This window comes from Nesoenas mayeri (assembly GCF_963082525.1).
Source record: "Nesoenas mayeri genome assembly, chromosome: 1".
NCBI lineage: Eukaryota > Metazoa > Chordata > Aves > Columbiformes > Columbidae > Nesoenas > Nesoenas mayeri.
In genome coordinates, this window is record NC_137541.1 from 185,264,052 (window position 1) to 185,278,901 (window position 14,850).

The 14,850-nt window shown below is 43.4% G+C and overlaps 1 protein-coding gene across 1 annotated transcript; it reads left to right on the top strand.

The window, feature by feature from the left end:
* The first annotated feature begins 7,431 nt into the window (after positions 1-7,431).
* ALG11 (ALG11 alpha-1,2-mannosyltransferase) lies at positions 7,432-13,494 on the top strand. Its single transcript, XM_080360717.1, has 4 exons — positions 7,432-7,476; positions 9,191-9,424; positions 10,112-11,040; positions 13,104-13,494. Exons 1-4 carry the CDS (start codon positions 7,439-7,441, stop codon positions 13,373-13,375), a joined length of 1,473 nt encoding a protein of 490 aa, XP_080216843.1. The 5' UTR covers positions 7,432-7,438; the 3' UTR covers positions 13,376-13,494.
* Positions 13,495-14,850: the final 1,356 nt, after the last annotated feature.

Consider the following 14,850-nt stretch of genomic DNA (forward strand, 5'->3'; position numbering starts at 1 on the left):
TACCAGGTCCTATCAGTGGACAAAACACGCTTCCAAGTGACCCTGAAAATACATGGTGCTTGCCTGAATAGAGCCATAGTGATTCAGTGCAGAGGCTTATAGAAACTGAGGGGAGAAATAAAAAATAAAGATGAAAACATATTTGCTGCTATTTTTTTCCTGCTGGAATGAATACCTGATAATAATTCCCTTTTACACTGAGTAAAACCCGCAGCCTATAACAAGTCATGGGGAAGAATTCAGGTGGAAATGTCAGAACTAAAGTGGCAGTCAGGGATGAATGTATCAACATAAGAAACTCTGCTACTAATTTACGCATTCTCTTCCATATAAATAGATGCTTTGAAAAACATCTAAAGGAGATGGCAATACAGCGTAAACCGCTTTCTGTTTACAAGTATTTTTATCTGAAACATTTAACAGCTGGATTGAAATATGCAGTTAAAATCCTGCTTTCAAATACAGATGGGTTTTCTCAGGTTGTTTTCTGTGGCATGCATACTGACTCATCACGACTCAGACTCACTGTAAAAACAGTGTTTGTTTATTGCACGAGCACACAGAGGAAACTGGAGACATATGACTCCCAAAGAAAGACTTCATAGGAGCCTGCAGTTGGGAGAAAAGGGAAACACAAGAAAGCATTCCAACAGTGAAACCGAGGGTTTTTTCAGCTCTCGACAATCCCGTCATTTCCAGAGTTCATCTCAGTCTGTTCTCCAGACAAAGAACGTTTCTTCCAAGGACCCATTTAGTCAAAACCAATGCATTCCGCAGCTCAGTATAAAAGAAGGTAACCATCCTGAGAGTTGCTGAGCAACCTTCTGAGATTTATTAACTGCCCTCAATTCCCGGGAAGCAGAGATGCTAATCCATGGAAATTCAGGCTCAATTCATTTATTATTCCCTCCTGGTACCTCTGCTTGTTGAAAGAAAAGGTAGAGCGGCAGGGAACTACTTTTAGCAGCTCTAGTTCCCCTCCCAGAAGAGAATCTTTGATTGAAACTACCCCATGGGAATATCAACAACCTTTCAAGCTTTCTTCGTCCACAGAATAGAAATAAGTCGGAGGAGGTGACAAGGCACAGTGCCTGCATCTCTCATGTCTGAACTGGCCAAACAGTCTCCTCCAATAACTGTGACTCCCTTCTGTCCTGCTCCACAGCCAGTTTCTGTCTCCTTTCTCTTTTGTTGATCAGTGCCAAGAAGCCAGACGTGAGCACAGAATGCAAATCCTGCCTCGTCCTGGCTTCATGTGAAACAATTTGGATTTTCATCCAAACAGCACTGCGCCTTGCTCCCTGAAACAGGCAAAGAGAAGCATGCACAAACACATGTGCACAAACGCACCCTGAACAAATTACTGCAGGGTGCTGTTTGTTCAATACGTGAACCCTTTAAAGTCTGATGATGGACATGCCTATCTCGGTAAAAATTTCACACTGTGAAGTTCTGCAGCTTCCCAAGCATTTTCATAGTTGATTTAAACAAAATGTTAAGATACTACTAGGAAAGAAGCGGTCCTTCATCATCCCCATCATGTCCTGATTAGGCACAGATGGCCATAAGGACACTAGTATCTGCATAAGGGAGAAGAAAAAGCAAAAAGAGTTTGAGTCTGCTATCACAGTCACGAAAAATAGTCCTCAGCCCCTCTAGAATCCCAAACTCATAGCTGAAAAAGCTGGGACTTAAGGTGAGTCTACACGCTATTCTGCAAGCACAGTGATGTGTTCAGTAGGGCTGCATCAATTGCCATCCCATTTCTGCCCACGCTCTGCAGTGCTTGAATATATTTCCTTCACCCACCTTAAAAAATGGCAAACATTTTGATTTTTCCTGCTGATGACTTTTTAGGACAACTAACAATAAAGCTAAAACACTGGCACAATCTACAGGATTAAACTCCAACAGTGCAACTGAATTTTTTTCCTACAGAGCCCTTGCCCAACTGGGACAATTTGTATGAAAATAATCTTCAGGTAACCAAAAGCTATGGCTTCAATCTGCTTAAGTTGCCTGGTGATACAAATAAATGTGGCTTGTAGGAGCTCTTGCAAAAATTCTGTGTAGATCCAAGCTGCTTAATTCTTCATTGCTTCTGCCAAAAAAAAGGGCATTCTTTGCTCACATATACATGGTACGAGCACCCACACCCTAGAGCATCCAGCTCGAAAGTAAAGAGGACAGTTAAAAAATTTAGCAGAATTCCTTGTACTTAGCAACTTTAATATTACAAATCAGTAAAAACAACCCTACAGTGTTTTGTCCCAGACATATTAGTGCCGCAGTTTATTTCCAGTACTTGTTTTTTGCTTCACAAATATTTAGCACTCAACTGGTGCAACTTTCTTTCTGCCTCCTGAAGAACAAATGCACTGTAACATCTAACAGCCTATCACAAGACACATTCAAAAAGAAAAAACTTACTGTGTATATGAATGATCTAAGATTCCTTCTGCTAAAAACAGGCCCAGGCATTTTGGTAGCTAAGACAGCAGCCCTGAATGAGAGACGCAGTGCTACACAGTGCAGTTTCTGAAAGAAAGTAACAAACTGTACAAGAAAGTACAAAAGACCACATGACTGTCATATGAATACCCTTACACAATATTAATCCAGTTTCTTTGTGTTATTACTTGCCAGTGGCTTTATTTTCCCAGTTTACTCACTTGTATGTGGAGTACTCAGCAAGAATGAGAGTTACAAATATATACTTTAAAACTGTCTCAAATGCCTTGAAGGCTTGTGCACCACACACAGTGAGTGAGTGGATCCTGCTCTTTGCTCTGAATACCACTCCTTTCAGAAGACCTGTTTGCAGGGATTTTCCTTAAGAGTAAGGACCTTAATAAGGAAAGTAATTAGAACAGGACAAAAATGCTTACAAAGGCAGCAAAACATTAAAAACCTGGTGCATCTCTGCGAAAGCAAAAACAAAGGTGGCTTCATGACAAGGCTAGTTTGATTTCACCCGCATGTCAGCCACGTGGAATTTATACAGAAAGCTTTTAATAGTGTTCTCACTGCTGGGGTAGGAACACCACAGAGAACTCAGCGCTGCTCTTGCTGAAATTATTGCCAATACCCTAAACGCATACATACAATATTGTCTGCTACATATGCATTGAGGTGGGGAAGTTGTTAAGTAGTGACAACTCAATTGCTTTGTGTTGGATGTTCACACATTAAAGGTTTCCCTTGCAGCCTGTAAGGCTGTCACCAATGCAGTTTTCATATTGCTTATGTCAGAAGCTAAACAGCTTGTGATCAAAATAAAAGTTAACATAAACATTTTGTTATTAATGTATATACATATCTGAAGAGAGGGTGCAAAGAGGATGGAACCAGACTCTTTCCAGTGGTGCCCAGTGACAGGACCAGAGGCAATGGGCACAGACTGACGCACAGAAGGTTCCCTCTGAACATCAGGAAACACCTTTTCGCTGTAACGGTGACCAAACACTGGAACAGTTGCCCAGAGAGTTTGTGGAGGCTCCTTCTTGGAGATATTCAAAAGCCACCTGGACATGGCCCTGGGCAACCAGCTCTAGGTGGCCCTGCTTGAGCAGGAGAACTGGACTAGATCACCTCCAGAGGTCCCCTCCAATCTCAACCCTTCTGTGATTCTGTGAACTATAAATTATTAGAACTGAGAAAACCATCTGATACTCCCACCATCATGCAGATTTCTCCCTACAACAAGCAAGTGAACACTGTTTCCAAAACAAAAACAGCCTTCCATGAAAAGGAAGACTGTCTGAGGTGACTACAAAACACAGGAAGAACTACAGTAGGGACACAGGTCATCACACAAAACATCTTTCTGATTGCTGAGTCAGGTCTAAGGAATGTGTAGTCTGAGGACTAGGCATGAGGAAGAAATTTTTAACAATGAGGGTGGTAAAACACTGGCCCAGGTTGCCCAGAGAGGTGGTAGATGCCCCATCCCTGGAGACTTTCAAGGCCAAGCTGGACGGGGCTCTGAGCAACCTGAGCTAGTTGAAGATGTTCCTGCTCATTGCGGGGGGGTTGGACTTGGTGACCTTTGAAGGTCCCTTCCAACACAAACTATTCCATAATTGTATGAATTTGTACCAGGATTGGCAGAGGTTTAAAAATGATCATTTGAACTTTTGTGACAGTTTGTGTCTGTAGCAACTCATGTAGATTTTTGGGAAAACAAACACAAAACCAAAAAAAATAAACAACAAAACCCCACACATCTAAACCAGGCAGAGAGTACAAACAGATGCACCACAGCTTTTCTTCACATCCTTTTCTATCTAGTCTGGTTGTTTTGTGAAAAACTTTCATTTTCCCCTGTTTACCATTGGTAAAGATCTGGAAAAGTTATCCAGATCCTGAATATCTATTTGTTTATGCAGATACTTTATCACAATGTGCCTGAGCTACAACTTATAGGTCATATGCAGCCTTCAAGGACATCATGTTTCCTGGCTTACTCCACTCAAGAAAAGAGTGCAGATAGTGAGGAAAGAGCCATGAACCTTAATATATAGATATATAGATATATAGATATATAGATATATAGATATATAGATATATAGATATATAGATATATAGATATATAGATATATAGATATATAGATATATAAATCAGAGAGGGCTGTTCCCACCAAAACAGTTCCTTTGGTCTATCTGTTGTTTGCCCTCGGAGCAAAAGCAAGAAAAGAAGAGTATTTATGAATTGTTCTCCCAAAAACAACTCCCCCAGTTTGCTGTCACCAGGAAAATTATGTGGCTGTATATGCTGTGTAACGCTAACGCTGGACAGTCGATCTGCACTCATGCAAAAGTTTCACTATTTCAGGGAAATGCCAGACCTACGTCTCACACCGGCTGTGCTATGCAGGCAGAGTCCGTCTGGCTGTACCGTAGCTGAACCAAGCCTGAGGCTCACCCTGCCGGAAAGTTCATGTGCTGCACATACCGTGTGTGGACAGGAGGCAGCTGTTGCCATTATGATCGCACAAATCAGACTTTTCCTTCCAGTTGCCAAATGCACAGACACACACACTTGTTAATAGGAGATTTGGGGAACTTCCAAGAAATATATTAAGTGGTTACAGGAAAAGTAAGATATTTTGCTGAGCTTAAGCTAAAACGTACTTCTGACATTTAGGACTGAAAGCCTGAAGAAAGTGCAGGACTTACGCTGGAACTTCACAGGTTAAATCCTGATTTCAGTACAGCTCACCTCGCAATGAGCCTTGACTGCAAAGAACAAGTTCTACTCTTCTAGCCATGTGAGGCCAGAGGCTTTTCTGAGTACTTTTGCTATATGATTTACCAAACAGAGCACTGAATCTAAACCCAAAACACTGCATTTGCCATTTCTGGCCTAGGCAACTCAAAAGCCAGGTATGTAGGTGTCTCCCTCATTAATTATTCTTCTTGCTTCCCGGAACTCTTCATCATTGCTTAAGTATAATCTTAATTAAGCCATGGCTAACCTGTGATCCTGCAGCTTCAAAAAGACACTCAAGATTCCTATCTTCCAAGGGAGTGGCCATAAGGTCCTTTTCAAATCAGCACGGAGACAAAAATGTCACCATCTAAAACAGACCAGACTTCATGTTCCCTAGAAGAACTGTGCCTCTTCTCTGAATCCAGGCAATTAATTATCTTCAAATGTTGACACTACAAGATGGGTGTCTTGAGATGAGAGATGTGAATCCAGCAAAGATCCCTTCTGCAAGCATCCCATGTGCTTCACAAGTGTCTGGTCTGTTGAAGAAGAGGAAAAAGATTAAGGGAGAGAAAACGATGCCTGTGGCACCCTACTTACGAGACATGTTAGTTCAGAAATGAAACTTCAGGTTATGCTTGCTGGACCTCCCCACAGAACTCTTCCAATTTACCTGCTTACATAAAGGCTGTGATGCCCTTGTGAAACCTATAGTCCGTGGTATTTAGGACAGCAAAGAGATTTAAACAAAAACACTAGTAAAAGAGCCATTAAAACTCTAACTCTGAGGGCCTGGCACATTTCCAGTCCCATTCCCACATGGTGAGTCCTCCTAAGTGGAAAACTCAAGCTAGGCAGATCAGAATCAAATAACCATTACTTAAGCTGAGCTCTTCTCACTCCCTCTGCTGTAGAGACTTTGTCACTCTGCTGTGGGCTACAGCAATGGCCAAATAAACTAATGATTCAGCATTTTCCAACGAGCATTCTTCTGTCAAGACACAGGATGACCTTCACAAGCATCTCTAAGAGCTTCACGACTTCAAAATGCACTGGTGGCTACATGAAAGAGACCATGCTGACCTCAAAGAGGCTGAACTACCACAGGTTCTGGAAAGGTCCTGTTCAAAGAAACAGGGCTTGAAATGCTCTCAAATTTTGCATAACCCCAGCTTTGAAGGAGCCTGGATACTGAGTTAACTGCGCCAAATTTGCCACATAAAGCTTTTTATTATTGTTAAATGGATGATGCAGGGGAAAAAAACACCTAGCAATGTAACAGGAGGCTGGAAGTGCTTTGGCCTGTTCTGCCTGAGCCCTGCTCACCTCCAGCCTGGTACCTCCCAGCACCTGGGAGAGTGGGATCAGCTCCTTACATTGTTCCAAGGGCAGCCACTTTACAAATAGGAAGTCTTCCTGTTCACCAGCGCATCCTTAGTAGCGCTTTTAAAAAACAGCACTGTTCAGCTACACTAATCCTCTGGTCTGCGCATATACTCCCAATGAAAACAAAGTGCATTAGTCAGAGACAGCCTGGACGTCTCCAGTGGAAACTGCCCCCGCTGAGCGTGTTCACAGGGTCCTGGGGAGCCGGCAGCAGGCCCAGGGCGTCCTGCGCAGCCCTGCGGCGCTGAGCTGCACACACAGAGAGCAGAGGCTCCTCTGTGAGGAGGGATCCACTTACAGGCAGGAGAACGAGGCAGGGCTGGAACACAGGACACCGAATACCAACCGCTTCTAGCCAAAGGGTGTGGGGGCCAGTATTTGCATAACCCCAGAGACAAAATGTGCACGTGGTGGCTGCAGAAGGAACCCCTGTCCCACCGACACCTCTGTCTCCTCTGCCCTGCCCGGCGGCCGGGGTGCCGGCCTTGCCCGGCGGGACGGGCGGGACGCACTGGCCCCCGAGGGGACCCGGCGCCGCGGAGGCGGAGCTGAGGAGGACGAGGAGGAGACGGGGGTGTAGGTGGCGACAACGGCTACAGCGACGGCGCCGCTGCCACCCCGCAGGGGGCGCTGCCAGCCCGCGCACCCGCCCGCCCCGCCCACCGCCAGGCGTGGCCACGCCCCACTCGCAGTTCCCCCCTTCCTGACCCCGCCCCCCGCCCTGCCCTCCGTCTATCTCCCGCGAGAACCAATGAGGGCGAGGCAATGCGCGGCTGGTCCCGCCCCCGCCCAGCCGGCAACGGCCAGTTCCGGCGGAAAGGCGTCGCGGCGCTGTCCAAGATGGTGGCGGGAGGGTTGTGTCTGTGTGGGCTGATCAGGTACCGGGGTGCGAGGGCGGCCTGTGTGGGGGCGGCGCGTCCTGGCGGCGGAGGGGGCGGGGAGCGGGAGACCCCGCGCCGCCATGGCCCCTTGCCGAGCCGTGGCTGCGCTCCCTCATAGCCCCCGAGCCTGCCCGGCGTCCCGCACCCGCCGTGTTCTCCCTTAGAGAGGAGGCCGCTGAGCAGGGCGGGCTGGGACGGGTCCCTGCTTTAATGTGCTTTCCCACTTCTTCATCCCGAATATCAAAGTGTCTTCTTGCCTTACGTGTCAGTCGTGACGCGTCGTTCGCCATGGCAACCCCGTTAATGGCGAGTAAATGATGTGTATCGTAATCAGAATCCTCAGTTCCAGAAGGACAGGGAACTGCTGGAGAGAGTCCAGCGCAGGGCAACAAGATGATTAAGGGAGTGGAGCATCTCCCTTATGAGGAAAGGCTGAGGGAGCTGAATCTCTTGAGCTTGGAGAAGAGGAGACTGAGGGGTGACCATATTAATGTTTACAAATATGTAAAGGGTGAGTGTCATGAGGATGGAGCCAGGCTCTTCTCGGTGACAACCAATGATAGGACAAAGGGCAGTGGGTACAAACTGAAACACAGGAGGTTCTACTTAAATATGAGAAGAAACTTCTTCTCAGTGAGGGTGCCAGAGCACTGGAACAGGCTGCCCAGGGAGGTTGTGGAGTCTCCTTCTCTGGAGACATTCAAAACCCGCCTGGACGCTTTCCTGTGTAACCTCATCTGGGTGTTCCTGCTCCGGCAGGGGGATTGGACTGGATGATCTTTCGAGGTCCCTTCCAATCCCTGACATTCTGTGATTCTGTGATCCAGGCTCTGTCCCCTGTGAAGCTCTGTAGGCCAAGAAGAGACTCCTGTGAGAAATCTCCTGTTCCTGGGTCAGGGAAGCTGTGCAGGGGGGCGGTGGTGAGTGAAGGGAGTGCCCGTGTCAGAGGGTGAGAGCTGAGAAAACTGGTCTCGCTAAACAGAGAAACTGCTCGGAGCTTTTCTGGACAGTTGACACAGCTCTTCAGATCTCAGGGGAATGGAAAGTGTAGGTTCTGGGTCATGCGCTGCAGCCTGGCCCAAGTAGCTCTGCACCAACACAGTTCACGCTAAGGCAGGACAAGCAGGAGCTTGGAATGAAGAAAGCTCTTACAAATCTCTTTAGAAATCTCCTTGCTAGTTGTGTTTTGCCAGATTGCTACGGGCATGCAACCTTTATAGTGTGTATAGCTGATGGAGATGGATATATAGCATGAATAAACAATAATGAAAAACATGAATAAATGATTGAGAGGTAATGGTAGGGCAGGGGTGTCAAATTCATTTTCACCGGGGGCCACATCAGCCTCGCGGTGGCCTTCAAAGGGCCGAATGTAATTTTAGGACTGTATAAACGTAGGAGCAGTTACAGTTATACAGCCCTAAAATTACTTTCGGCCCTTTGAAGGCCACCGCGAGGCTGATGTGGCCCTCGGTGAAAATGAATTTGACACCCCAGCACTAGGGAATATATCTTCAGTTAAATTATTTAGAACAGTGACTTTTCTTCTGTAATTGTTGAAATTATATACAGATATTGATGATTTCTGAGATTAGAAGAACTCGAGAAATTGTTGAACTCCCTGTAGCTCTACTTCTAAGCCCTTCTCTGAATTTCTTATGTAGTATTTCTTTAAAGCAATATTATATTTTAAAATCTCGGCTTGTTTCAGATTGCTGTGCTCATTGTTAATCCCTGCATTATTTCTAAGTGGAATTTTGTGTGTCTGCTTGGTGGTACTACTGTGGGGAATACGGCTCTGGATACAACAAAGGAAAAAACAGTCGACCTCAGCAGGAACAGATGGGAAGCGGCCGTTGCTGGTTGCGTTTTTTCACCCATATTGCAATGCAGGTGGTGGAGGGGAGAGAGTCTTGTGGTGTGCCATAAGGACACTCCAAAAAAAGTAAGCATATATGTTTATCAAATACTGTATTTCATTTTCAGCTACTGATGGTATTATTTATGCCCATTTTGCCATTTTACATACTTAAATAGGTATCATGTATCCACCAGTCCTACTGAGTTTCACCTGGTTCACATCTGAGTTTCACCTGGTTGCACCATTCCACTTCATCCCTTTACGCAGATTTTGATCTGTCATGCTGTGGCATCTCTCACTTCTTTCTCTCCTTGGGAGAATCCTCCTCCCTCATCATTTTCCAGTACTGATCTACAACTTTGTATGGCCATAACTCATCAGTAGATAACTGATAATCTTGATATTTGCCTCTTGGTGCAGGAGGCAAAACAAGTTGGTATCTAAAGTGGATTTAACACTGGCACATCCACTGACTTGCAGAGTCTTCTGCATTTTACTTATGCAGTATACTAGATGGACCATCTTAAATCTGTAGAATAATACTGATCTCTTAAGTTTTACTCAAAAAAAATATTCCCCAAGTCCTCAGCCATATGTTTTTCTGCACATCAGAAAAAAATGAAGTACAATTTAGTTAAAATAATTTCAGAGCTAAGTCAGGCATTTGTTCTCACATACTTTTTGAGTAAGTTTGAATGGATAATATTTCAGTTTCATGTTACAAAATTTGAAGAGAAGAATGTGTGAAATTCTTTTTCTTTACTCTTGCAGGTACAGAAACGTAACGTGTGTTGTTTACACTGGTGATAAAGATGCCACTGGGGAAGAAATAGTAGAAGGCGCCTTCAGAAGATTCAATATAAAATTACCTCATCCCGTGAAGTTTGTATTTCTAGAAAAACGTTACCTTGTGGAAGCTTCTCTTTACCCTCACTTCACTTTGCTGGGACAAAGCTTAGGATCAGTGTTTCTGGGCTGGGAGGCTCTTCTGAAGTGCGTTCCTGATATTTATATTGACTCAATGGGTTATGCCTTCACGCTTCCCCTCTTCAAATATTTAGGAGGCTGTCGCGTTGGATGCTACGTCCATTATCCCACTATCAGCACTGACATGCTCTCTATTGTTAGGAACCAGGATACCAGGTTTAACAATGCAGCCTTCATTACAAACAATCCTCTTCTTAGCAAATTTAAACTTGTCTACTACTACTTCTTTGCTTTCATGTACGGCTTGGTTGGATCCTGCAGTGATGTGATTATGGTTAATTCTTCTTGGACGCTGAATCATATCCTTTCCCTCTGGAGAGCTGGTGCTTGCACTAGCGTTGTCTATCCACCCTGCGATGTTCAGACCTTCCTGGATATTCCACTGGAAGAGAAGAGCACCCCTGAATATTCCATTGTTTCGGTCAGCCAGTTCCGGCCTGAAAAAGATCATCCTTTGCAAATCCGAGCCTTTGCTAAATTGCTGAAAGAGAAGAGACTTGTGCAGCAGCCATCATTGAAGCTTATCTTAATTGGAGGTTGTCGTAACCAGCAAGATAAAGAGCGTGTAGATAACCTTAAACGTCTTTGTGTAGAGCTGGGAGTTAGTAATGACGTGACATTCAGAATAAACATTCCTTTTGAGGAGCTAAAGAGACACCTGGCTGAGGCCACCATCGGCCTGCACACGATGTGGAATGAGCACTTCGGGATCGGTCAGTATCCTTCCCCTATGTTCAGCCATTTGTCCCCAGCTAGGGACACAGTTGGGGAGGGCTTCAGTTCATGGTTAAGGCTCCTCAAAGCAGGTGTCTAAGCATAGGGGAGGTTTAGATTGGGTATTAGGAAAGTATTTTTACTGGAAAGGGTTGTCAGGCATTGGAACAGGCTGCCCAGGGAAGTGATGGCGTCACCATCCCTGGAGGTGTTTAAAAGATGTGTAGATGAGGTTCTGAGGGACATGATTTAGTGACTGTTAATGGTTGGACTCAATGATCTTGAGGGTTTCTTCCAACCAAAATGATGCTGATTCTATAGAGGTCTGCATGCCAAGCAGGTGTCCAGTTGCTGTTCTCAGAGGTGAGGTAGCTGAGGTGGAGCCCCAGGGCCAATTCAGATGACAGACCACTAGGTAGTGCAATGCAAGCTGAAGTACCGTAGACATCGTAGACTCTTGATTATGGGCACCCTATGGTGACCTACACAGCCAGTTTGTCCCATCTGGGCTGCCACGGATGTTGAGCCTGACCTCCAGCTATGGCTCTGCAAGGACACTGGTCACCCTGAGGTCCCATGGGAGGTTTGCCAGCCTTATGCAGGTGCCTTGTGTACACGATGGAGCCTCAGAAGGCAGCAGGCACTTCTGTTACGCACCATAGATTGTGCCCCGTTGGCTCCACTGGCCGCAGGGGAAGCTCACACATGGTTCACATGTAGACATCCATGTGTGGAGACTTGGAGTGTGTTCCAGCTGCACTGACTACCATTGGAAATCCTTGGGTGTGTCGTGGGGCTCTCACTGCTGTTTCAGGGGTGCAAGTCTCCTGCAGATCCTGCTGAGCAGATGGGTGCTGTACTTGGCTAGAATGTGACTAAACTGCAGTTAATGTCATCAGACTTTCTCAGAAAGTTAAGTAAGTATCAGGAGTAGTAGTTTGTAGTCTGTAGGAACTTGGTATAGAAAAGTGTACTTTGAACTGTCTCCTAGAAGCAACTGCCACAAAATGGAAATAATGGTTTCTCATATATTTTCCTCAGCAAAAGTTTAATTAATTAATTTTTTTAAGTGATACAATGACACTGTGATTTTGAATTTCAGCATGATTTCACTTTCATCTCCAATGTCTTTTTACCTGTGAAAAACATGTTCTAAAACTTTGGAGCATTATTTATAGTGGGCAATTTTCAAGGTAGGGGAACTTTAAAAAAAAATCAGAACTGAGAAGAATCAGCAGTTAAAGTGATTTCTGAGGTCTGTTGTGGAACCATAGAGGAGAGTAGATGTATACATTCTACGCCATTCCTATCCCACTGATTTTGGCTGAGGAAAGCTTGCTATCAGATTCTTATTTCATTAAAACTTATTCTCTTAAAAATACAGGTGCAGTGATACACATTTTTACTAGTTTGTCTTGCTGAATTGTCAAAAGCTTTAAAGATTTGTTCATCTGCAAAATCCTGACCTTCTGACTATCAGATTGAAATACGCATAGTCAGCTTTTCTCTCAGAGTATCTTTCTAAATGTTAAAAATCTTCAGTGTCAATGACAAAATGAATACGGAATACATGTTCAGCTCTAATTTTTACTTCTTTTTTGCAGCTGCCACCGTACCATAAAAGCAGTGGTGCAGTGTTCTGCTACAGAGTAAACCAGAACTATACAGTGTTCTGTCACAGAGCTACCCTCCATGTTTATCTTTAGATTTGTTTCAATATATAGCTTTTTTTTTTTCACTGTATATACTGGTGATATGATCTATCTCAGGTAAATCAAATATGTTACAAGAACCGGAATTTAACACATTAGATCTGATCTGTATTTTAGATTTTCCCTGTTTAAGAGAAGCCATCATTTCCATCCTTGGGACTGAAAAAATTAAATTTGTTCATCTGATGATACCATTTACTCTATATTTTTCAAACTGATCTAGAATGGCAAGCTATAGTAACTTATAATTCTGGGTGAATTTTACTGCAGTTTTAATGTGCCAGTGCCTCATAAAAAGTCAAAGTCCATGATGTGCACATTCATATCAGAATGTTTTGTATCTTTTACAGGAGTAGTTGAATGTATGGCAGCTGGCACCATTATCCTGGCTCACAATTCTGGAGGCCCCAAATTAGATATTGTGGTACCCTACGAAGGACATATTACGGGCTTCCTTGCAGAAAATGAGGACAGTTATGCTGAGACAATGGCTTATATCCTGTCTTTGTCTCCTGAGAAAAGGTTAGAGATCAGAGAAAATGCTCGTCAATCTGTGCACAGGTTTTCTGACCAGCATTTCGAAGAGGCATTCCTGTTATCTGTGGACCCATTATTTAAATAAATGTATATGAATAAAAATGTACTGAATGAAATTAACTTTTTATATTTGACTGTGTTTCACCTGTAAATACATGTACTCTATGATCCCTTGATCTCATTCAATAAAGAGGTTATTTTTTTTTCGTTCTGTTAGGAGATGTTCTTTATGTAATAGAGGGTTATTTTTACTGGGAAAGAAATCCTCCTGAAAATTTTCTGTGTTGACTACATGACGATACAGTGCAGTGCAAAAACCTCTAGATACATAGAACCATCCTAATTCCTTGGTAACAGAACTACGTCTGGAATTTTTTTATTCATTGAATATGTTACGTTCCATCTCCACCCATTTCATGACTCTCCACCCACAGTCACACTTTTTAAAGTCAACACTTTAATTTGATTGCTTTCGTACCCACATTCTTTTCCCAGAATCTGTAGCACATTTTCAATTTGCTGACCCCCATTGTGTGGCAAAAATATATTATGTGAGCTTTTAATTGTGGTTTTGTAGATTTCATTACCTACAGTGATTCCTTTAGGTTAATCATAGAGTGGTTTTAGCAGTTTCCTTTTAAATAAGTGTAATAATTGCATTTGTCTATGATCCTTATATTAGCAATTTCCTCATGCCCTTTCACAGGATGACAGCTTAATGGTATTTTTCCAACCGTATTCTATTGAAAGGTTTTCTGTTCTGAGGGAACAGAAGGGTCTAGATTAGAGGGCATGATTAAATGCTATACAAATATGAATGGTAAAGCCCTAAATTATTGCTTATAGCTGAGAACACAGTGAACAAAATGTTCAAAAATTGGACATCTGCTTTTGTATCAAAAAATGGAAAAACATATAGTCTTTTTTTGAGCCATCAAAACAGTATTTTATATTTTAGCAAACTAAGAGAAGTGCAAAAAGCTACTGAAATCAAGCTTCAGAATGGGGTTCTCCCTCTATTTAAACTTCGTCTGGATTATATGAAACTCTGTATGTGAAAAAAGATGTTTGGAAGAACCAACTATTCCATTTTTTATTAGAAACTGAGGAATGCACATTTCCCATCGTGTTACTAGACCCTTTTATGGCCACTATACAAAAGGGCAGAGCAGTTGGTGATACTACGTAGGGTCAGTCCTGTGTAAATGAAACCATGCGTTATAAAGCTGTATTGGCAGTACATGGAGATAAAGAAAAACTGGACGAGCTTACAAGAAGAAGTTGATTGAGCTAGGGAAATATGACAGACTGACTAGGAGGCATTTTTACATGATACACAAACAGTTACGGAGAGTACGCAATCAGAAATGTGCTCGACCAAGCGTGGAGAGATGTCACAGGTAGTTTAGAATAATAGAGATGAAAGTGCATTTCAATCTTGATTTTTTCAATATTTAGACATCTGAAAAGTAGCCTGATTTTTTTTTTTCCTTTTAAACAAAATAGTAACAACCTTCTATTAATTTTAATAGAGTGTTTAGCACTGTTGAAAAGCAGTTG

Coding starts and splice junctions, on each gene's coding strand:
- ALG11 (XM_080360717.1), top strand. CDS start 7,439: ATGGTGGCGGGAGGGTTGTGTCTGTGTGGGCTGATCAG. Junction 7,477..9,190: donor TGTCTGTGTGGGCTGATCAG/GTACCGGGGTGC, acceptor GGCTTGTTTCAG/ATTGCTGTGCTCATTGTTAA. Junction 11,041..13,103: donor GAATGAGCACTTCGGGATCG/GTCAGTATCCTT, acceptor TATCTTTTACAG/GAGTAGTTGAATGTATGGCA.